Here is a 23737-nt window from a genome sequence, read left to right on the forward strand (position 1 = left end):
TGCAATACACAAACTCCATTTTCTAACTTAAAAGTCATAAGCTACAAAATAAACATCTGTTATGGTCAAAATGCTGTCGTATTTTTTTTTTTTCTCCCTCCAATCAAACATTCTGTTGGCTTAATGGCATGTAAGTTCAATGAGGATGGCAGAAGTGAAGCAATGCAGAAAATGAAATATCCATATATTCATACACAGGAAAATGTTAGGTCTGGAATTAATATTCATATAAACACACTTGCATGTATGGGTATGACTTTAATGTCATGGCAGTTTCACAGAAATGTAACTCTCCTGATTTGAGTGGTTATCACTAAAATACATTAATAACCACCAGCATGCAATGAGATGTGGTAGCTTAGGAGAGACTGGCAGATCTCCGAACAGCAGGTGGGCCTCTTTCATCCGGCAGATCAAAATGTTCCATGCTTTTCCAACAGAAGACCTCAGGAGACCAAATGTACCCACTATTTTAAACTGGACAATGGTTCCTTTCACATTATTGAACTGGTACAACATTTAGAGCCTGGAAAGAACAAAGAAGGTATGCTTATTGTGTCTGGTAGAAAGACTGCTTTGAGGCCCTTCTTCAAAGACATTCACTATCTAAGTTTGGAGTCACCAGAATAAGTGTGACTTCAGATGATGTCCTAATATCCACAGCTCTCCATCTCCCCAATTTTTCCCCTTCCTGATGCTATCTATCTGCAGTTCAGTCAGCACATGTGACACTGCTCTACCTGCTGATCTGTGAGAAGTTTGGGTAACATGTAATGCACTTGGGAGCAATGCAGCTGCTGGATGGACTCCTGACCGTGTGGGAACTCGCACAGGTGAGTACACACAGGACTGATGAGGTATCAGACCACTGGCTTCTCAGCTGCCTTGTACATCCCTACATTGGGTCTTTGCTCACTGGACATAACATGACAGCCACGTGACATGATGTAATATCACTACAAAACAGGATGCAGAGAAATTAACAGGACTTTTTGTAGACAAACCCCCACATCAGCCCATCCCTTAAGTGCACTTGCTTTCCTGGAGAGCTCATCTCGTCATGGGTGGTAAATCAGGAACAATTAAGCAAAGTGGTACTCTGCAAATACCGAAACAATGACTGCAGAGATTATAAACAGGCTATATTTAATTAAATCAGTGTTCCAGTGTACAAGGAGATGAAGTCTGAGTAAGACCTTTTACCAGGTCCTATAATCCTGTTTTACAAATAATTGAAGAACTTGTGGGGGTCATGAACTTTAGACAGCTTCTTTCCAAATAATTAGGGATTAAGTTATACTAAAGAAATCCTTCTCAAAACAAATATAAAGCCGCAAAAACTTTTGTTTTGCTAATTAGGTTGCCATCGTTATACTGATGAAGAGACACGAGAGAGTGTAGGAGGTAAAACAGGGGGCACTGTAACACAGACAGAATCAATGCAAGTGTTAACAGACTGAGTGGCTTCATCCAGAATCTGCCACAGGTCTTAATCCTTAATCCCAAATACATCAGAAACACTTTAAAACACGTTTTATGTTTTTCAATGACTCACAGTGTGACCCTGCATGTCGCTTGGCTTGTCTCTTGCTTTTTGTCACTGTCTCTACAATTACCAACACTGCTTTTGTAAATTCTCTGGACGCGTGTGGGAAGCAGTTCTGTGGAAAACCTTCTGCATTCACTATCTCCAGGACACATCACCATCATTTAAATCAAGGTTTGGGCTCCTTTTTTGTCCCTGAGCCTCAGCTGACACATTCAAGCTCCATGCAGAATATATAAGCATCTGTGGCAATGCCCTGCTCTGCGTGGTCCTGGCAGTGACAGCCAGGACCAGAGGAAGGGATGTGCCCTGCCTGAGCAGTCACGTTTGTTGTGGAGACAACAGGAGGGTATTTTTAACAGAAGACACTTCCTCTGCTGGTCTGGTAAAGCCCAAGGCTGGTGACCTTGCAGGCACAGTGCAAACCCCATCTGTTTCCCGAGGAGATGAAGGGTATTTAAGCAATGCAGGTGATGACACTTTTTTTGTTTTATTCTTTGGGATAGTTTGTTTTGTTGTTTCTAAACTGAGTATGTGCAGTCTTTTATTTTCCAGTGAATTGTCCATGACATTTTGAAAGATTTTATACAACAAAATTCCAACAACCATGTAGGTGAAATACCCACAATGTGCAACTGTAATTAAGACAGGCAACAAAAAATTGATTTATTGCATCACTTCCCTCTAGAAAAAAAATTAATGAAACCAAATCACAAATAAATTAGAACCCTTGGGGAAACTTGCCCTCTCTTTACTCCCTGAAAATGAAGCAATTAACCAAGTATGCATTTTTTAGTAGGTAAGGGGGTAACTGCTTATAATCAAGGCCACATGTTCTATTTTCAAGGACCTTGGGAGGTCTGTCACATTAGGTGAAACTGTCAGCATCCCTTTAGTGGAACAAACCAAGATATTTTCCTATGCTGACCTGAAACAATGCAGTCAGGAGTACTGCAAATCCACCCCTATTTTAGAAACAAAATGAGTGAACTACCTGTGAGAACGAGATAAACCACAAGAGAAAACCTCCCCAGATAAAATGGACTCATCTCTGCCTCAGCCTGCCTGCAACGGCTGCAAGAGAACCTGTGCAAGACATCATGGACCCTGAAGGTCCTCTGCGTTTGAGGTAATGTCGGGAATTTGTTAATCAGTTAAAATAAATGCTAGAAAAGCACTACTTATGTCAAGTCATGCATAAAAAAATCCAGCATATACAAGTGTAAAATTGCAAACTTTTGAAATCCAAACGCACTAAGGACCTTAGTATCAGCACGATGTGAGCTAAATGTAATGCAAAGGAGTCAAACACAAATTCTGCCAGTTTTCTAAGATATTTCAGGAATTTCTGAATACATAGGCAGGCAGAAAATAGCACCAAAAATCTGTGGCATGTAGCATGTTTAACTGCTTAGGTGGAAGGAGGAACCACGGCAATAATGAAGGTGGTAATTCTTATGATGTGCACTCTGAAGAAAAAAGGTGCTTTGGTTTCAAAGATGCCAGTTGCCTGGCACCTTTTCAAAAACACAGGTGACTAAGAGGCCACTCACTGGCACTTTGAGACAGTCAAGCAACTGGTGCCACCTGAGCCAGCCCCAGGGGACTATCAGGTGTCTGTGAATGGCATATGCCTCCTGCAGCAACTGATGAAAACCACAAAACTTTGAGGACCTCAAATCTGCTCAACACTAACACCTGAGCAACTAAAGTGAGTGATTAGCTAGACCAAAATTCTGGGCTTTCTGGCGGCTAGAAGCAGGAGGGTACTTTCAGATACATAATGTGAATTAAGAGTGAGTTTTAATTGGATGCCCTTGAGCACAGTGTGTAGTTTGGGGTTTTTTTCTGTTCCTGATTTTTTCTGAAACTCATCTATTAAATCATTCTTCAGAGGTTTTTCATATTTTGGGGGAAAATAAATGTTCAGGCTATGCACAGCTTTAATGAACAACAACTTTCTCCCAACAAAAGCTTAGCTTTTCTACTAATATGCAGAGTACTTGTGTGTCTGGTTAACATCAAGTCAGTCTCCTACACAGACATCACAAGTAAAGACAAGTGAGAGCTGCTATCAGCTAGACTATCATCTCAGCTACACTCCTCCCTTCAGAAAACCAAATAATTTATTTCTAAAGGCATACATCCCTGACACTTCTGAGCAACACTCCTTGCTCTGCACAAATCTGGTTGTTTAGAAGACAGGTATCCAGAAGATAATGCAGGTTTTCATGGGCACTGACTACATGTATTTTTTAAGCCTATTTTCAAATAGTACACTGCCAAAAAAACAACATTTGCATTCGCCAAAGGGTCCACAGCACCAAAGTAGCCCCAAGTACAAGTGGCCTGCAACCGGGCTGGAGCACATCACGGACATGACATGGCCCCGGCCTGCAGGAGCTCTCCCTGCTCATGAGGGTCTCTGCCAAGCACTGCCAGGCCCTTGGAGCAGGGAAATCAGCCGCTCAGCCACGGCAGCACCAATGTGCCTACCCTGGGCCAGCACAGACTTTTTAAGCCCAATCAAAGAGCAGCGCAAAATACATAATATACTGAATTTTCAGATCTGATCCAGGCATAGAGAAGCAAGCTAATGTCCCTTATGAACTTCTCTAGAAGTCAATGCTTATGCACACCAGATGTGAATTTGATTCCAAGCTCTAATGACAGAAACCCATGTGCTAGAGACATCTTGGCAGGCCTCTGCAGAACAAGCAGTTTCCAAGGCAAAGTGCCTTCCCTGGAGTACTGCAGTAACAAGCACAGCATAAGGACAATTCCACCCTTATTAACAGAGCTAAACACTTTGTCTTTTCTGACCAAAGGATGCAGCTGCTAACATACAAAGATAAACAAGATACCAAGGAGCACACGTGTGCCTGAGGCAGCACGAGTTGACCCTGGAGGATCCATGGGCCGAGAAACTCCAGAGTACACTGCACAAGGTTTTCACAAACATTTACTTCAGAAGTTAAACTTAGGAGCTCAGCAGCCATAGCAAACTACAGACAAACTGTTCAAGTGACTGAATATATGACACAGTGACAAAAGGAATGGAAACTGCCATATTAGAGTAAATGAGAAAAGGGACTCCACAACAGAGAGGCAGTTTAGATATAGGTCTTTATCAACTTAAATTGGTGGATAACTAAGCATTGTTTATGTTTTTGCAGCAGGCGAGCTCTTCTTGCAGAACTCACAGTCCTACCTGAATAATTGCTGTTCATTTTCACTAGTTAATTAGAGATGGTTTGCAATAGAGAGAGCGAGAAAAGAAAAAAAAAAGGCACTTAAAAGTACTGATACACATTTCTACAGAAAAAGTTTGGAACATTAATGATATAGCTCAGTTAGTCCCCATACCTTGCTGGCTTTGGCTCTGTTTCCTCCATTGTTTCTCTTTGTGACATTGGGGTTTTTGCTGTTAGAAAATGTGATTTGTGTGATTCCCAATATGCTCTGTGTTGGCTTGGTTGGGATTCTCACATACAAGCTATGAATTTGGGTGTGATGAGCAGCAACAGCCCCTTAAAGTCAGCCTACAGAGACACCAGTACTGGCAGAGGATTGCATCCTGAGGAAGCCCAGCAGCAACTGGACCAATACTTCCTGCTGTGTGTATGGTCTATATTGTTACATAAATGTAAATATAATAGTTAACAAGTTGGTATGCTGGCAGGTTCACCCAATATTTTTGCTATGCAGCTTCTGATCAAAAAGGAGTGCTTATTTCCTTATATCATTAGTTTTATGACTGCACTCAATAGAGTCTTACTCCTCAGAAAACTGTACATTTGATTTGGTCTTTCTGAGGTGCTGAAATTGTAAATGTAATAGATAAAAGTTCATCTTCAAACAACAGAAAAAATGAACAATAGGCTCATCTCTCTCATTTCTCCCCATGATATTCACTTATTAGTACTGCATGAAGCCAGTACAAAATTCAGAAAGTAGCGATCCAAAAATACTGTAAATGACCACCAGAGCAAAGAAATGGCATGAGGGTGATGCTGCCTGGGTCTGTTCAGATCTTTGCTCATGGCTGGACTTTCACAGGGTGCTTGCTGCAAGCTCCTCAGACAGGAGTGAGAGGTGTCAGAAAGGAGGTGACGGTGCCTGGAGAGCAACTCTTTCCACCAGCAGGACTCCACAGCTACCCCAGATACACTTTATTTACAGATACACTTCCTTTTTGTTTAGCTTTAATAACAAAAAGGCGGCTGTACTCACTGAATGTGCGGATGACATCGCTCGGTGCACTGGCAGGGCTGGATCCAAAGGAGTTTGCTGCTCGGATGGCAAACTGATACTTCGTGTTTGGGAGAAGTCCTTTGAGAACCATGGAGTCCATCTGGATCTGCTCTCTTATTACTGTCCAGTTGCTGTCAAGGTCTGGCCTTGAGGATCAAACAAAGACCAGATCTTGAATAATTAAAGCTGGCTGTATAAATTAGCTGCATTTGTACTTTTCTAGGGAATACACTAACAAATGAGATAGAAGTCTACTAAATCATCACTGAAACCCTTCACTCTTAAAGGATCAGATTGTGCAACCCAGCATTACCACGCTGCGAAGCCTGTGATGTCAAAACTGTATAATCATACGAACTCAATTACTCAATTTTTGCTTATAAAGTGAAGGAATGACTGACAAATCCAGTTAAGTTTATCTGTTCTGTGGATTTTGGATTCATAGTTTCCAAGTGGAGGTCTATTACCCGCAGTTCCCACTGTGTGTATACAGCCCTATGTGGCTGTATTAAGCAGTAGTTTGCAATAGAGGGAAAGGTCTTGATTTATTTTTTAAGAGTTTGTGTTCTAATGCCAGTAAGTCCCTTCAAATATATACAAGCATTGGCAAGATGAGAATCCAACATTTGATCTCCCAGGTAATCAGGTTAATCCACTTACATAAGAACATACGAATCTAAAGTCGTCTCTTCAGAAAAACAGATGAAAGAAACAACCCAAACCAAAAAAGCCAAACAAAATCACCAAAAAAGCCCACACAGACAACCCACAGAACATTAGCACAGAGAACATGGCCCAGGTACCTGGATTCTGTAATAACATTCCTATAGCTTCTTTTGGACAATGCCTGGTTAACTCCTGATTCATACTGGAAGCCAACTGCCAGTAAGTACTTCTCTAGGTGCCATTATATTTCCAGTGAAACCAGTTTAACCATTCACAAGGCAGTTTGTGATCAAGTGTTTTAAGTTCATGTATACAGGCACATTGTAATGGGGTAGGCGACTTCAAGTACTCTGACAGAGTATTCTGATGCTTTCACACCATTTCCACTGTCCAGAAGTGGCCTCTTCTTATCAAAGAGAGAACAAAATAAGAAGCTAAACAAATACAAACAGCACAATAATGTAAACATTCACTCTAGGCCACCCAAAATATTAAAATTAAAGTTTATGAAAGTAAAATAAGGACAGAAATAGCTTTCAGAGAAAATTATTCCAGTGTTCTTGCAATATTTATTACAGGAAATAACCTCCAAGTGCACTCTGAATCTACCAGTGTTTACATAGGACTAGCTGCAAATGTCTCCAACAGTCTTCAAATTAAAAATTATAGCACAAGGCAGGCATTTTGTGTTTGTTTATTTTCAGCTGGAAGGAAATGCCAAAGTTAATGTATGTTTTCTTTTAGTGGTCAATACAAGATTTATTGATCACTGAGGTCCATTGCTTGTGCCAGCAAGGCAAATGCTGTGAAAAAGCAGTAGCTCCCAGCTGCCTGTCTCAAGTGCACAGTGGCACACAGGACATGAGTATTTCATTGTCTTGCTAAAAATAAAAACAAAATCAGACAAACACACAAGATGTAATGATAGCTAAACAGACCATCTTAAGTCACCCTTCACCACCATTTCCTGGTAGACAGAGGAGCATTTATTTTGGCTGCTCTTCCATTGTTTCCCTCCTCTGAGCTTTTGATGCCTGGGCCAAAATGAAAATATATAGTGCTTTCCAAATGAAAGTAGTTAACATTGCCTCCTTCCAAAGGCTCGCTTAGTAGTGTTTTTAATTTTCCTGTACACATCCTTTTTTTGGTTCTAATTCCCATCCAAGGAATTCCTGCTAGCTCAAGAGCTGCCTCTTTGCAACAGACCTTGTCCATCTGTCCACCCAAGTGGAAACAACACACCTTTGATGAAGGGACCCAAAGGAGGCATTGCACCCTGAAAAGATCTAGGAGATAATGCAAACAGCAGGCTAGGCTTCAAATACACTCACTGTCCCTCCCAATATTTCCTTCTGCAGAAGTTTATAATAAAGGAAATGCCTGCAAACATGTAAGGATCTGCAGCTGAAGGAGAGGGAAAGAGGGAGATTTATCACTTGACCTTTGCTACTTCTCCAGAATGCTCCCTGTGTGAACAAAACAGTATGAGATGAAAACATGGCAAACAGATGGGGAAAGGAACACAAATTCAGCTGGTGAGTGCATCCAGGGCAAGCCAGCTCCCATGTTCCCTGAGATGAGAACACTTTGTTGAAAACTGTCTTCACGGTCCTTTTTTTTTATGTTGTACTTCAATGTGTTGCCAACTTTTACACTGTAAGGGCTCATTCTGACACCACTTTTATCATTTTCCTGCAGCAGTACCTTCCCCAACACAGAGACCAACACCTTGCAGGGCAGCTCCAAGCACTGTATCTGTGAATGGGGAAATCAGAAAACTTCCATGGACATTGCCTGCTCTTGATGCATCTGTGCATCTCCAACACATAAATGCTATGCAGAAAGAATGTAACACAAGTCATAGTGGTTTTAAGATAATAAATATATGGCTAAAGCCAATAGGACTGGATGGGTATAAACCAAGGGCAGAATTCCATACCAAATGTACCCAAAAAGTTTGGATTATTGCTTTATGTTGTAACTTGAGAACTGATTCAATTCAAGAATGGAATTCTTTCTGATGCAGAGAACAGCAATTTTATAGTCACTTAAACTTCCCTTTAAAATCACCTGGAAATTATTTAAGTGTGAGGCATCCCCTAGCAATCCAATTTTTCTAGTGTTTCTGATTGTTCTTCTGTGCTGTATTTGCACTCATCTCAAGGGGAAAATTCATCTTATAGTGATTTTAAAAAGTATTCCAGCAAATAATAAATATGATGACAAGTACAATACATCATCACTTACGATGGGAAAATCTCTTGCATAATACACTGCACATATTATTTTTAGTAACTATTATTATTTCACATTATTGTGACACTTTGTACAAAATAGATCAACTGATATGCCAGGTCATCTGTGAGGAAAAGAAAAGTGAAAAACTTTGGTAACTCATTCTCTTGTTAGATATTCTTCTGATACAATCTAATATTGTCAAGCACTTCCTCCTTAATATCTTTCACTCCTCCTTCTTCACCACTTACCTTTTCAAGGAGTTAATATCACAAGCAGTGAGCTAAATACTGAGTCAAATATGCCTATTTCATGCAATAATCAAGGAAACAGTATTAAAAGTATTTTTTCCTAGACACTGGGAGGTGTCTCCCTGGTCAGATCTGTTGTTTCAGGTTCTTTGCAAACAAAAGCAAACAATGACTGTCTGGTTCAGTGCAGTGCCAGAGACAGACAGTTCAGCATGGAACGGATTCAGGGATAGATTTTTCTGGGAGGGAGAGGGAAGGCTTCAAACTAATCAAGAAATCTGTGCACAACACTATGCTAAATCTGCACTACCCTAACATCTGAATACTAATAAATCTCCCAGTTTTATCAGCAGAACCTGCCTAGTTCATTGCAGCAGAAGTTTCATGTCACTACCAAGATACTGAAAAATTTCCTTTGCATGCCAAGATTAATATTAAAAGCATTTGATTTCATCTACATACCAATGAGATGAAAAGAAAGTGACCTGATTGTTTTAGGGCATGTGCTGCTGAAACACTTGTGGTTCTGTAGCTGCTATGTGGCTATAAAAATTCGGATAAGTTAATCACCAAGTTAAAAAGATCATGTAGGTATTCAACAGATTAAAAATTTGAGTATTTAGAATATTTGAGTGAAAATATCCAAGATATTTATAAGAATTAATTTTGCATAGCATCTTCAGGAAAAACATCTAAGCTCACGTGCTTAAGTTGGGGTCTCGCTTTAGATATTTTCATTAAAATGTAATTTTTCATTAAATACTTCTCACTGTTAACCAATAGAATATTTACACTGAACCTACAAAGTTGCACAGACATATATATTTTGGTTTTATATATTTTGTGCATTCTACTGCACATTCCCTTAGAACTGTCCAGTGAAGAGTGAGTCCTACAGTCTCCCTCCGTACTTTCAGTATTTAGACAAGTGGGATTGTGATCTCCTTAGCACTCTCTGTTAGTCAGCAGCACAGCAGTGCCTGAATTAGTTCAGTTCATCTTATATCTGAAGCTGCCTGCTACCCTCCACTGCCTGTAGGGAACCAACTACTTCCTTTAGTCCTAAGGGGAATGCCTCAGGCAAGTGCTTAAATAAAGCACCAAATTCAGACCCTGAGTAGAGACAGGATGCAGGCTAGCTCTGGTTCTGATTAGATTCTGGTATCTCATTAACATACTGAGTTTTCATGAATGCAGTGAATTTTCCCAGTATCACAGCTGAGCAATTGAGAGGAGTGTTTTGTCCCAACATGTTTTTCCTACGGTTAAAATAATAAAGTTAATTTTAAGGAGATGGAAATTGCTTAAACAATGTCATAGTTTTTAGACATTTGTGCTGTGCCCAAGCAAAATTACAGATTTGCATTAGAAAGTTATTAATTTTGCAAAATCAGAGGATAATAGTGTATTTCTTTGACATAAGAGGACCCATTTCTAATTTACTTGAGCTGATTTTTTTTAGTCTCACATTGGTTTAATTTACTAGCTTTAACTCATGATAATACATTTTATAGTAATTTAAACTATATGCAGCAAAAGACAACGAAGCTTAAAGTAAAATGTTTACCTTTACCTGCCATTAGGGCTTATGGCTCATTGAACTTACTCCAAATATACAACCAAGCTTCCAAGTCTAAGAGAGCATAATCCCAAGATTAACAAAGGCACTTTTGACTTAGCTTTAAACCTCAAACTAAACAGTGTAATCAAAACATTTTGCTGTTAGCAAATTCTTTCCCAAAGTCTAAAGCCAATGAAACACTGAAATTTCAATCACTTGCATCTTTTGACCTAAACAGCAGCTTTCCACTCCCTGATGGAACAAAAACATTCAAGGGTGCACTTTCAGTGTGTCAGATGGAGCCAACAGTGCCCACTTCTTCCATTAGCAGGCTCCTGGTGCTATGAAGAAATGTACATAAGCCTCCAGGTTCCACTGTGCAGTCAATCAGAACGCAACAAAATCCCTTCCCCATCAACTGAGCAAATGAGAGGGAAGAGATGGAGAGAGAGCAAAAAGCTCAGATAAAAACTGTGCAAAAAATAGATATTGAAGAAATTTCACTGTAGGTCTACAGCAGACATTACACAAAGGAGATAAGTATCTTCAGGCCCCATGTCCTTCCTCACAGTGCACTGAATTGGATGGCCTCCAACTAAATATGGGGGCTTTCAGCCCAAATACAAAGTGCATCAGTTAACAAGTAGGTTTTCAGTCTGGGTATTCTTTTTGCTATATCAGTATCTTTTTGCTATCTCAATATCTTCTAGATTGTACCCATACTTTGAAAATCAAGTTCTTCCTGTGTGTTCTAACAACAACAATTATTTTTTAACAATTACTATGTTTTCCTTAAGAACAATTTTTTGACCTTTTACAGATCAGAGTAGTTTAAGAATGAATTCTCTCTTCTTTTCCAGGAACCTCAACTAAAACCTGTGATCAAGTATTTGCTCAAAGGACTGAAAGAATGAATTTTACATTCACTATAAGGGTAAACATTGAGACAAATAAAAATATATAGATTTGTATGCAGATATTAGCTCACACAAGCATATGTCAAGTACAGATACTTGTTTATGCTTGCAGATACAATCACCTCCTCCTGGCCCTTTTTATGCAGCTTATAAAAGCAATTTGACTGGGAACTTCTGACAGTTCAGTTCTACTGCTGCAAATTTTAAGAGTTCATCATAAAAGAACAAAAAAAGCACCCCACCAACACTCCACTTTTCCCCCTAGATCTAAATAGAGAGATCAACATTCCATTTAAACTTGATTAGCATTAGCATAACAAAGCAAGCCTAAATTCTGCAATTCTTTATGTTCTAGAGGCATCTGGGTCTGGCACTGGGTTATGTGATTTAGTCATTTAGGGGCTACAGTGCTGAGTTGATGACTGGGATGGATGATCTTGAAGGTCTCTTCCAAAACTGATATTTCTATGATTTATAACTTTTGTCAGGTAAAACTGTCCAACACACTGAATTTTCAGTCCTTGGATTATTTTCTAAAGTAGCCCAGGGAAACCACTCTGCCAAACATTCTTTTCTCAGCATGGTTTGACAGCATTTGATGACAGGAGAAACTTAAAACTTGATTAATCCAGGCTGCTATTAGAAGAAACACATCAAATCAGACCTTATTTTTCTTCCATCAGAAAGTACAACTTACTGGAGATTTTACAACAAATTGGATCCTTTCTGGTTTTGTCTTTAAATTTCCATGGTAATTCAACACACACTGAGAGGACAACTGAGCATACAATACACAGTAAGTAAATAAATCATATCTATATGCAGTTGAATAGTGCAGTTGAGGTTAAAAAAGCCCCAAAACACGGTAGTGCACAAACACTGAAATTCAGACTTCACCAGCAAACTTGCCTGATAAACTCCACCATGTAGTACTGGATGGGGGAACTTCCTTCACTCACTCCAGGCTTCCAGGACAACGCAACTTCTGAATCAGAAACCACCACGATCTGGGGCTGATAGGGTGGCGCAGGAGGCATGCACTTATCTAAGAAGAAGTGCAAAGGAGTAGCATTAGAGAAGCAGCTGGGTTGCTACACACAATACCCAACACCCACAGACTTAGGAATCAAATTCCTAGGCTTCTCCCTTTACGCTATTGCCCCTCTAAAACCCTACACATGTGGAAAAGTACCAGTGAAATACCGTGATACTGCACATGACAGAGGTTAGGTGTGAGTGCACAGGCATCTGCCCTGCCAGTTTTGCAGCAGAGCCCGGCAGGCAGAGTTACCTTGGGATAAAGTTGTCACCTCCCTGGGCATGCTGGGCCGTCCTTTTCCCGCCCAGCTGTACGCTCCAACGCTAACGCGGTGCGGAGTGCCTGGCTTCAGGCCGCCAATAACAACATCCTGCCAAGTCAAGAGCAGAAAAGCACATTGTGACAGCAGTCTGTAACTGGGGATTGTGCTGGGAGCTGGGACTCAGGGATCTTACATGGTGTTTTCCCCGTACTCTCCTTGGAAGATTGTCCCCTGCCCAGTACACTCAGAAATAACAAACACAAATAGAATCATGTTTCCTCTCAAGCTGCAGCTTTACCCCAGGGGAATCCACAAGGTTGACCTGGACCCATTTCTCCACATAACTCATAAGGTTGCAGAAATTTGCATTTTATATCCAGCTTTTTCACTGGTGAAGTCAAAGTCACATGTTATTCCCTCTGTTGAGCCAATTGCTAGCATTTGGTATCAGTCTGGTGTGTTTTCCCCTTTTTGTTTTCTTGTTTGTTTTTATTTCTCTTTTAAATTCAGAGGCCATAAAACCTCCTGAGAGTAAAGCAATTTGATGCAGTGTGAACTGATGATCCTTAATTTCTCACGGAGCAGAGCCCTATCCCATCATCTCTCACAATTTTATGAGCTCAGCTAACAGCCTTGACCTGAAGCGAGCATTTCCCTTACTTGCCCTTCTGCCATAAACACAGAAAGATTAACCCACAGACAACTACCGCAAAGGAGGTAATGCTCAGCTCCATGTGAAGAGCTCGGGCTGATGAATACTCTTCAGAGGAGCCTTCAAATCCCCCAGAAAACATCACCAAAACATTACACTTCATCACTGGCTGCTGCACATAGCATGGATGAGCCTCAGACATTTAGATCTGGTCTTTAATGGAGAGTGTGTACAAATGTAATGAAATTTAGTATTCTTTACCTGCAGCCTACCTGGAATGACTATGTTAATCCCAGGTTTATGAAGCTTGACAGTATGTACAAGGAAACAGAAATATCAGGTTCTATACCACAGACTCTTCTGGTGTGAAGAATAAGCACTTACAAAAAGCCTATTTTACAGCTATTATTCTTCTGGTTTTCATTCTCTGATATTAAACACATTAGTCACAGTGCATTTGAAAATGTAGAGTTCTCCTTTTTCTTCATGTTGGAACAGACTTTAAATCTGCACTTCCAGTTGCATTAAAATAGTAAACAATCCCAAAATTTTATTAACTGCTAAATTTCCTTTTGATGGTCTTTTGGGAAAAAACACGTCCTCGCTACTCTTTGGGGAACTTACATTACTACTACAACATTGTCCAGCAACACCCTGCTATCAGTCATTTCTCTGGACATGGTTTTGGAGTTCCAACAGTGATTTCCTATTAGCATGGACCACCTGACCACTATCTTGTTTTTCCATCATTCACCCTTGTTATGCTTGAATGATCTGGACAGATCTGAGATGAATCAGAGATTATAACAATGATGGAATAGTAATTGTCCAGAGAGAGGCAGAAGAACATTCACCCTGAAAGATTCATCTGGGTCTTTCAGTCTCACAGCTGAAGGGACCGAGAACTTTTACAATGTGATCTGAGAAGCCAGTTGCTGAAAACCCTGTACCTCCTCCTCGTGACAGAACTGATGCCCCAGCTCCTGCCTTTCCATCCTCCATGCTATACATACTGTCTGTCTACCCTTAATATATGTGCATTTTTTTCCTGCCAGTATTCCTCTTTATTTCACTCATGCTTATGAGGAAAAATCCTCCATTATCTGTCTTATTGTTTTCACAGTATTCAGGAACTTGGCCCTTGGAATGAGTTAGATATTCATGTATGTGCCTCATATTATTACCTCCAGACTCAAGTCTACAATAAACTGAGCAGAGAATTTCTTTGAGTGCCTGGCCAGTCAAGATCAAAGCCCTAATATCTACTAAGGTATTCAGCAAGTTCAATGTATGTGCTCTCAAAACCTCAGCAAGGTGTACTCATGCCCTACACACATGGCTACCTGCCTCCTCCTGGCAGTGCCCTCTCCAAGAACACAGCCCTGGAACACACAGTGGGTATCTCTGAAACCAAACATCTAATCTTCAAAGATCAGGATATCAGTGAATAAGCAAAAATTCAGGACACCATCAAGCTACCCTGACCTGTGGCAATGTCAGGGAATAACATCCTCACACCAGAAACACTTTCAAATCAGATCCTGGAAAAAAACCCTACATTTCCTTGTGCCCCACTGTCCAGTAGCCTGGGAGTACACATTTAATTTATTTTTTTGCTTGTATTTAGAAGACAGGTCTTAAACCCAAGTTCTGTTCCTCTCACAAGAGACAGAGTGGCCTCATAGATAACAAATGTAGGTAGTATTTTGAAGAGTTATCTCCATAATTTTTGTAGCCTCCCCTCCACTCACATTGGCTCTATATTTTGAAGTCTGATGCCCCAAACTCAACACTCAGTTGCTGATGATGCTTCAATAGTCACCAGCCTCACTTTCTTGCCTTGCATGACTCTCTAACTAAAATCCTGATAAGTGACATTTGGTATATTCATTACAGTCTCACATTGTTGAGATGTGGTGATGCCTTTTCTGTGGCAGGGGAGCCAATTTCACATAGATTATCCCCTATATCCCTCCCTGCCCTGCCACACAGCTTGCCTTCCCTACAAGTGTGTTGAAACTGTTTGTGAGGCTCAGTAAACTGCCTCACAGAAACCAGGATTACAAATTGTTTTCCAGAGGAATGTCTGTTTTCTGTTTTGCTTTAATCCAAAAAACATCAAACTCTGGATTACAGCACAGCTGCAGGAACTGAGCTGGTTTTAATGACACTGTCCCCTGGCAACAACTCCTTCCCTGAACTACTGGTCTCGGCTGGTCACTTCCCATTTTGTACTGGTATGTTTAGTAATTTGACAGGGAACAGTGTTGCTCTCCAGGGCTCTGTGCCCAGCCTAAAACCTCCCACCTTTAAAGCCTACTAATTTTTATTGATTCTTCTAGCTTTTTATGTGTACCGGAGTTCCTGAATTTTATGCCCCATCAGAACAACCACCTATAATAAATGGTACTGCATCTGCACTTCCCCTGGCTGCTGTCACTTACATATTTTCTACTTTACGATGATATAATACACAACAATACATTATCCACTTTGCTAACACATAGACACATAAACAGAAACAGGCAGTGCAAATCAGCTCTTGCTGCTACAGCAGTCCCACGTGGCCCAGAGAAGCCTCCAAGAAAGCAGCAGGGTCATACCCAGCACCAGGAGAGGAGTGATGGAAACATTAACTATGCAGACTTAACCACAAAACTTTTGCAGATTTCTGTTGAGTTTGGTATGAATACAACAGAAAGCATTTCATCGAGAACACCACTTCCTGGAGGATTAATGACAGCTGGGAGCTGATTAATCCCAGCCATTCATACTTCTCCACAAGTACCCCTCAGAAGTGTTATTTTTATCAAGCAGAAAAAAAGTGCCCAGTATGGAACCTCAATTCTGAAATGCCATAATCCAGACTCAGCTCAGCTAGGATTGAACCAGATAGTCCTAGTTCAAGTGCATCCTGAGGACTCAGCCTCCTGTAGTCCAAACAAACTCAACTTACTTCAGACCACAGAAGCTCTATGGGCTCCACCAACCATGTGAGATTTCTCTATTCCTAAAATAGCTTTCAGAAAACAAAAGTTTGCAAGAGGCTGTTGATGCTAGGAATTTCAGTTAAACACTGGAATTGCTGTCCTTCTCCCATCCAAGCCCGAGCACCTCCTGCTTGCTTCCTGCTCACAACAAACCCAACCTGTTTACTGCTCACAGGAAGCAGACTGGACTGAGTGCAGGACTGGAAATAATCAATCTGATTAATTCACCAGCTGCAAAGCCATAAGAGAGTTGGTATTTCTTTCAAACTTGTTTTATACTAGTAGCTAGTCTCCCACTCCTTCCTCCTGGGCGTTGCAAGGCTGGCCTCTTCCTGTGCTCCTCCTTCTCCTTGGCTCTCTCTGGGCTGGCTCAGGTTTTTCCCTCTTCACCTTCTCTCCAACTGCCTGACTTTGCTCTTCCCTTCTCCTGTCTGTCTGACTACTTGACTGTCCCCAAAATTTCCAGATCCTCACTGCCTGGATATATCTCATTTTTTACACAAATTTACTCCATCAAAACAAGACGTCCATAAATACCTCTGGTGACTGAGAAAAAGGTTTATCCACTGCTAAAAACGGAGCTACCTTGCCTACATGTATCCACCTCGTCCACCTGTGGATTTTGATCTTTTTGAGGCTACTATCTGCTCCATTTTGACCAAAAAAAGATCATGTATAGAATCAACATTTGAGATCCACTTTTGTGTGCGTCTCTGGAGAGACAGAGTCAGAAACGTTCAATTTTATTTTTAATCACATCTGTGACCAAGTTTCATGTGAAGCAATACTTACAAAAATTGCTTGTCCTTCAGGTTGACCCTGGGAAAAAGCAAATACGACTTGTTAAGAACTAAAACAATAAAAAGTGATGGCAAAAGCACATAAATAATGGGTCAGGGAATTAAAACAAGACCAATGCTGAAGCATACAGCAGTCTGTGTGGCTGTTAGTCATCTGCATGAGTACCAGATTTTCCTCTCCCAGTACTGCTGTCAGGATTAAGATTAAGATTAAAAAAAAAAAAAAAAAACAGTGCTGTTTGATCTTTCTCATCACTACTAGCAAAACTAGTTTTTAAGAAACAAAAAAGGTGAGAAAGGAACACAGAGATAAAGATAAGGAGGGAGAAAATAATGCATGAATAAAGAAATTATATATCATGATGGCAATATTGTTTTATTCACTGTGATTCCAGATCCTGCAGAAGTCAGATCTGACAAACAGAGTGACGGAAACCTGCAGGAAATCTGAGCATCCTCCTCACTCACACTTCTAGTGAGGAAGTGGGGCAGAAAAAGGGAAGGAGCAAAGAGAAGGGAAAAATGAAAAAAAACCCAAAAAACAAAAACCAAAGCAAGAATGTAAAGGAGATATAAAAGAAAAAAAAACGTAACTTTAAAAACAATGGAGAGAAATGAAAAAAAGTAGTCCTTTCAAGAAGGAAATAAACACCAGTGGGGGAATCTTCTAGAATATGAACTTGCAGAACTGCAACTAAAGTGGCCCTATTTCAGGAGGCCACAGTTTCACAGAGAGGCAAAAACTGTATGTGAGCTCACACAGCTGTGTCAGACACTGCAATACACATATAGTTATAGTGCAGCCACCCCTTCCATGTGTGAAAATGCATGCATTTAAGATTAAAAGTTCTATTTTAGTAGGTTTACTGACAAAGGTCAGTACTAGGAAGCTGAGAGCAAGTCCCAATAGTTTTACATGATAAAACAGTAAGACAAGAAGGAGAAAAAGTGCATCACTCAAACACAAAAACATTGTGATTTCCTTTTGCTCAATATCCAGAGCAGATTTGGGGCTTGGATCCTCACCATATTTCACAAAACTGCAAGGAGACAGTTGCATGTTTCCACTTGCATGTTCTGCTCAAGTGTTCTGATTGTTGATGAAAAGAAATACTCACCATGCTAATCATATCCAGACTCAGGGGAACATCGTGTGAGAGCTGTTTAACTGCTTTGTCACCTTCAACTTCTGAGTAAAAGACCTTGGGAAGAAGATACAGCCAAACCAGTTACAGCAATAACTCGGTATTTCAGAATAACTTAAGAATGAGTGCACCAGTGCATTATTCTCACACTGAGGACAGAATTTGAGCCCATGATCCCCTGCCTTTTCATATGCAGGAAAAGCTAAAGTCCTTTAATATTCCTTACGTATGTGCTAGAAGTTGTCAGTGTTACCAAAGGACACCATCACACAGTGAATACACTTACCTAATGTGAAACACAGTTGTGTGCTTGTAGCACAGGCCTGAGCTGTTTCATTGTGCATTATTTGTCTGTGGTTAACATGGACAGCTGGAGATCTGTGGGACTAGTCTGCACTATACAGACACCTTACTTCATACAAGAAAGATGTTGACATTTCATGATTATGACATTATAAAAATTGCTCTATCATAAAATGTCTCTCCATGTCTGTGTACTGGAGACTAATGAGACAGAAATCTGCTTTCCTGTGCACACAGACCCAGAGATGCCAGAGGGTCAAGATACTACAGTGAAAGTGTTTTGGGTAGAGCACTATTGATGCTGCTTGTCATTGGTTTTATGATCATGCTACACACCAGCTCAAGGCTTGAAAAAAGAAGTGGAGCTCAGCTTGTGATCAGCTTGATCAGCATGCATGAAGAGTGACCATTGTTTACTTAGGCCACTTACTCCCTGCATCTCTGTTTTCACAGGGAAGGGTGGACCCAGCTATGCATAAAGCCCACCTGAGGCAGCTCCTGGCCAGAGCAAGTGCTTTTTGGAGTTTTAGACTCCATATGCTAGTTCATAGCACTTTCATAACAATAAAATGAACTCTGCAGCTGGGCTGCACTGGTGTCATTTACAAGACTGTGGGATAAAGGAGGATGTGTACCAGAAATACCTATTGCAGGAATTTTTCTCTTTCTCTTAGTGTACATTAATAATACAGAGCAGTAGTAATATTCAGTAGTATTCTGCTTCCCACCTTTTTACATAAAACTGAATTTGGGGCATTTTATTCCTGAAAATTTCAAATCTGTCCACAGAAAATGCTAATAAGAAAACTGCTATTTGGGTTTTTTTTTGTTTTTGAAGGGGAAAGCAACACATTGTAGTCAACATCTCGCACCTTTGGTGCTAATTTCCCAGTGACTCACTTCTACTTTGGCACTGAGTTTCATTGCCATGGAATACCTGTTAAAACAATACCTAAGAAAAATGAATGAATGGCATGTTCATGCTCACTGTTTTTCTTCTCGCACACTAAAACACAGTAACCAGTTTAGCCTAGCCCTTCTGTTTTGTCATGTAGGCAGAAGGTAACATGGCAGAGGCTTGATGGGGGTCACACACTTCCTGAAAAAATTGCCGAGAACAACAGAAAAATCCTTCAGCTTCTTTAACAGAAACTGACTTCTGAGGTAGGGGGGAATAAAACAAAAGCCCTTTTGATATTTATGGCTGCAGGTGGGTTCCCAGAGATTCTATGCAGTACCTATCCAGGAACAGACTCCATGAAACAGTCCTTCCCTTGTACCTGGTGCAAGTCTGGCAAGTTTTAGAGGCTTAGTTTGAAAACATATTCCTGCTAAAGTAATCCTCAGGCTGGAAGTACAAGTCAAAGGATCTGCATGGCCCTCACTTGCACAGTGCAATATCGACCTGCTCTGCTCTACTTTACTGTTTTATCAGAGAGCACTGAGACCCTTGCAGGAAAACTGTAACAGAAAAGCAATCTATATCCACTGCAGGCCCTTGGCATCCAACCCAAATTCCCATCACAGCTTGTCTCTAAAACATGATCTGCTTGTTTTTTAAGGTTACAGCTCAGTCTGCTGAAGCCCACTGTCCCCTGGCCCCTTTCTGGGCAGCGGCACTGTTTGTGAGGAGAAGGGGCTGTCCTGCTGGTTTCAGTGTGTGCAGCCTGAGGCCAGGCAGCAGCAGGGAGCAGCGCTTACCGTGTACCCCGTGATGGTGCTCGCGTGCTGCTTTGGCATCTTCCATTGCACGCTGAACGCTGTGCAGTTCACTGAATCCAGCAGAATATCCAGAGGAGGCCCCAGCCGATCTGCTCAAAACAAAACGGCATCATGTAAGGAGCCATAGGACAAAACCCCTCTCCTTTAGCTGCCTGGCAGGTATGTCTTTGAAAAATAGGCCTGAAGAATAGCTGCCCTGACTCCAAACTATCAAACACACACTACTCAGATTTGACTTGGGTGCCCCTTTTCCCTCTCCACTTCTGACTTCCAAGGTAGCAGTGGAACACCAGGAGAGGGGGTGCAAAGGGGAACATCTCCTATTCTTAGTGGGCAAGCTGTTGCTTAGCTTAGGAGCACCCAGTGCATCATGCAATGCCATTGAACAATTCATAGTCTTTTAAATATGTTCATGAAATGCTGGAAACTACCCAGGACCCAAAGACAGGGACATTCACACTCGTACAGTACAGCTGTGGCACAGATTCAGACTACTGGGAAGGTCTCCCAGGAATGGTCCGGAAGGCAGCGCCTCTCACACACCATATCTGTAAGTCAGCATGGGCATCTCTGGGGAAGGAAAATCCAACTGTGTGGAAGAGAGCCAAACCATGCCATGTTCCTTGGGCCATCATCAATTTTCTTCATTAGCACGGACTTAGTCCTATGGACTCCTGCTTGGCCCAGGGGCTCTGGACACAGCATCTGCTGCCTCCTATGCTCACCTTTTGCCCTGTACTCAGCAGTAGCTGGAACCACACACCACCTGCTACCTAGAGAGGCAGGAGACAAGCAGCCAGGACTGGCATATCAGTGTCCACTTAAGAAGCATTTCACATTCAGAAAACAGCTTTCCAACCTCCACAACACCCAGTGAGGCAGATTAGCATTTCAGCTGCATTAGTATTATTAGAAAGAAAGAATACCCCCTAACATTCAGTCTTAACATATTCATAGCATCTTTGTGTTACTTTCTGGGGAAGCTCTATGAGACAAATTTGCTGGAAGGCATAGTTGCTGAAATAATGAATTTTAACCAGCAATGACAAATAGTCATGTAAGGCAAGTTTCAAATTCATATTCTGGATGCACTATAGGCCAGTAACATTATTTACTGAAAGTATTTGGTGAATAATTTGGAACAACAAATAAATTTGAACAAAATGCAATCCATTTGTAGACTATCTGCAATCAGAGAGACAACATCTGTTTTATAAGGAGCCACATAATGAATTATTCACTCAGCCCTAGAAAACACTACTATCTCCAGGTTGCAGATGATGAAAGAGACACAGAGAGCCAAATAGTGGCCTCAGTTACACTGGCCTATAAATTGTCAGTGTGGAGTAAATACAAAGCCCCGGACTATGCCAGGGAAAACAATAGCAAGGAGCCGGAGACCACTATATTTTTATCCTCCCTGTTTAGTTATCCCTAGAAGTTAGGGAATTCCCCTAACATAACAGGAATGTGGCTGGATGCTTGCTTAGAAACCAGGTGTAAGTGCCATCAGCCCTAGCACTGTCTTTGCAAGCAGCCTCAGGTGATGGCCAGCGCTCACTACAGCGCTGCATGCTGCCCTCTCCGAGACAAAGCCGGGTGACAGGCAGGCACATGGCACTCACACTGCAGGGGACCTGCTGCCTCATGCCCAGACCAGGAGCCAAGAGGAAAAAGAAAGCCAGTGGCAGCTGTGACCCATGCACCCAGTTATTTCCTGGGGAGGCTAGAGGGCAAGGCAGAGAGGAGTATCTCATGCAGCGTGGCAGTCCCAGAGTCCTCTGCTGTCACCACTCCTGGCCTGACAGCTCAGTGATGCGCGTCTGGGGATTCAGAGTCACTTCTGGTTGTCAGAATCTCTCACAACCTGGCAGAAAGTAAAAAATGTCCATTTCTGGACTGAACTTTCCCTTCTCAGCCATGGCAAAGTGATGGCAGGATCTGACACAAGCACTGTTTCTGGCACTGAGCTGCAGGAGATGTCATGGCTTTTGAACAACCATATCAAAGCGGTTTGTCAGCTGACCACAACTGCTGCAGCACATGTCACTGCTCTACTGACAATCCATTTTGAGATAAATCTGAGCTTAATGTATTTTGCATGATTTTACAGAGCATCATGTATTAGTCACACTAAACACAGACATTGAAGCTGGTCTAAACATTTACATCTTTATGTCAAATGTCATGTTTAGACTATTAAAAATAATAAACAGTTTTCAAGGGTAAAACTCTTGGGGTATTTGTAGTTTCTCCTACAGTTGGGGTCAGAAATACCTCTTCTCAAAACTCAGAGTGAAACCTCTGTCAATCTGGTAGGACTAGGGACAGTGCAAAACCACAACAGAGCCTCCTCCCCTCCGCACCCCGTGGATGGGGAGTCTGCAGACAAGGGGGGTGAGACATATCCACTATTTGTACATGCTCTGAAGACCTGCCTGAGTGATGATCCTCCTGCCAGGGCCCTCTGCAGCTGGGTCAGTGAATACCTAAGAAGGCATGGAGATTTGCTCTGATCACAAAGAACAAGGAGCCAATTTATATACACAATAAAATTAAACATGTTTTGTACAAACACAGTCATTCTCCTTTCTGGGCCATCAGGCACAGAAAGTTTGATACTGTCCAAAATGCTTTTATGGTAATGGGAGCAATGACTCTAGTGCCATGCAAAGAAGCCATGAATCAAGGGGGAGCACTCTCACACATATTATGACTATACATTGTGAAAGTATATGAAACACAAGAACTTAATGAGGATTTAGCCTCATTAGACAAACAATGTTGAGCTGATAATGTTGTGTTTACTTTCCTGTTTACAGCTACTTTCCTTCCTGTTTATACGTCTTTGGTTCCATCCTTCTAAAAATATGCAAAAAAACACCAAACCAGTAAAAAAGTCACCAAAGAAGCCCTCCAAGTGAGCTGAAGAATACATAAGTCTCCCTGAGATGGAGTAAATTTTGCCATTTCAAAATAATGACCATTATTTAATTTTTTGCTTCACAAAGGTAACTGAAATTAAAAATGGTGAAAATCCTTATGCCACCAATACAAGTGTCACTTTCATTGTGGCTCTCACTGTCACATACAACAGCCTCTGCCCTTACACTAAACACCCATGGACTACCATCAGGGTGAGCAGGCTAAATGCATGCCTCCTGGGAACATCCCCAGCCTGGGCCCATCAGTGGCATTATCCTTTACTGCAATGAAGAGATGAAATTCTTTGCTGTGCGGGTGGTGAGGCACTGTCACAGGCTGCACCAAGAGGTTGTGGATGCCCCAACCTTGGCAATGTTAACAGTCAGGTTAGAAAAGGCCTTGAACAACCCAGCATAGTGGGAAGTGTCCCTGTGGCAAGGGGATTGCGATTAGTTGGTCTTTAAGGTCC

General features: G+C 41.4%; 1 protein-coding gene across 1 annotated transcript in view; it reads right to left on the reverse strand.

The window, feature by feature from the left end:
* EGFLAM (EGF like, fibronectin type III and laminin G domains) overlaps positions 1-23737 on the reverse strand; it is a 74592-nt gene that overhangs the window by 38311 nt on the left and 12544 nt on the right. Inside the window, exons 2-7 of the mRNA XM_041396032.1 lie at positions 20323-20432; positions 18292-18375; positions 17166-17192; positions 12722-12839; positions 12340-12475; positions 5780-5946 (exon numbers count right to left, since the gene is read on the reverse strand). Of these exons, the coding sequence (XP_041251966.1) occupies positions 5780-5946; positions 12340-12475; positions 12722-12839; positions 17166-17192; positions 18292-18375; positions 20323-20432 (642 nt within the window). The remainder of the gene's footprint in view (positions 1-5779; positions 5947-12339; positions 12476-12721; positions 12840-17165; positions 17193-18291; positions 18376-20322; positions 20433-23737) is intronic.

Source organism: Onychostruthus taczanowskii, unplaced genomic scaffold (genome assembly GCF_017590055.1).
Source record: "Onychostruthus taczanowskii isolate IOZ18803 unplaced genomic scaffold, ASM1759005v1 scaffold123, whole genome shotgun sequence".
Lineage (NCBI taxonomy): Eukaryota > Metazoa > Chordata > Aves > Passeriformes > Passeridae > Onychostruthus > Onychostruthus taczanowskii.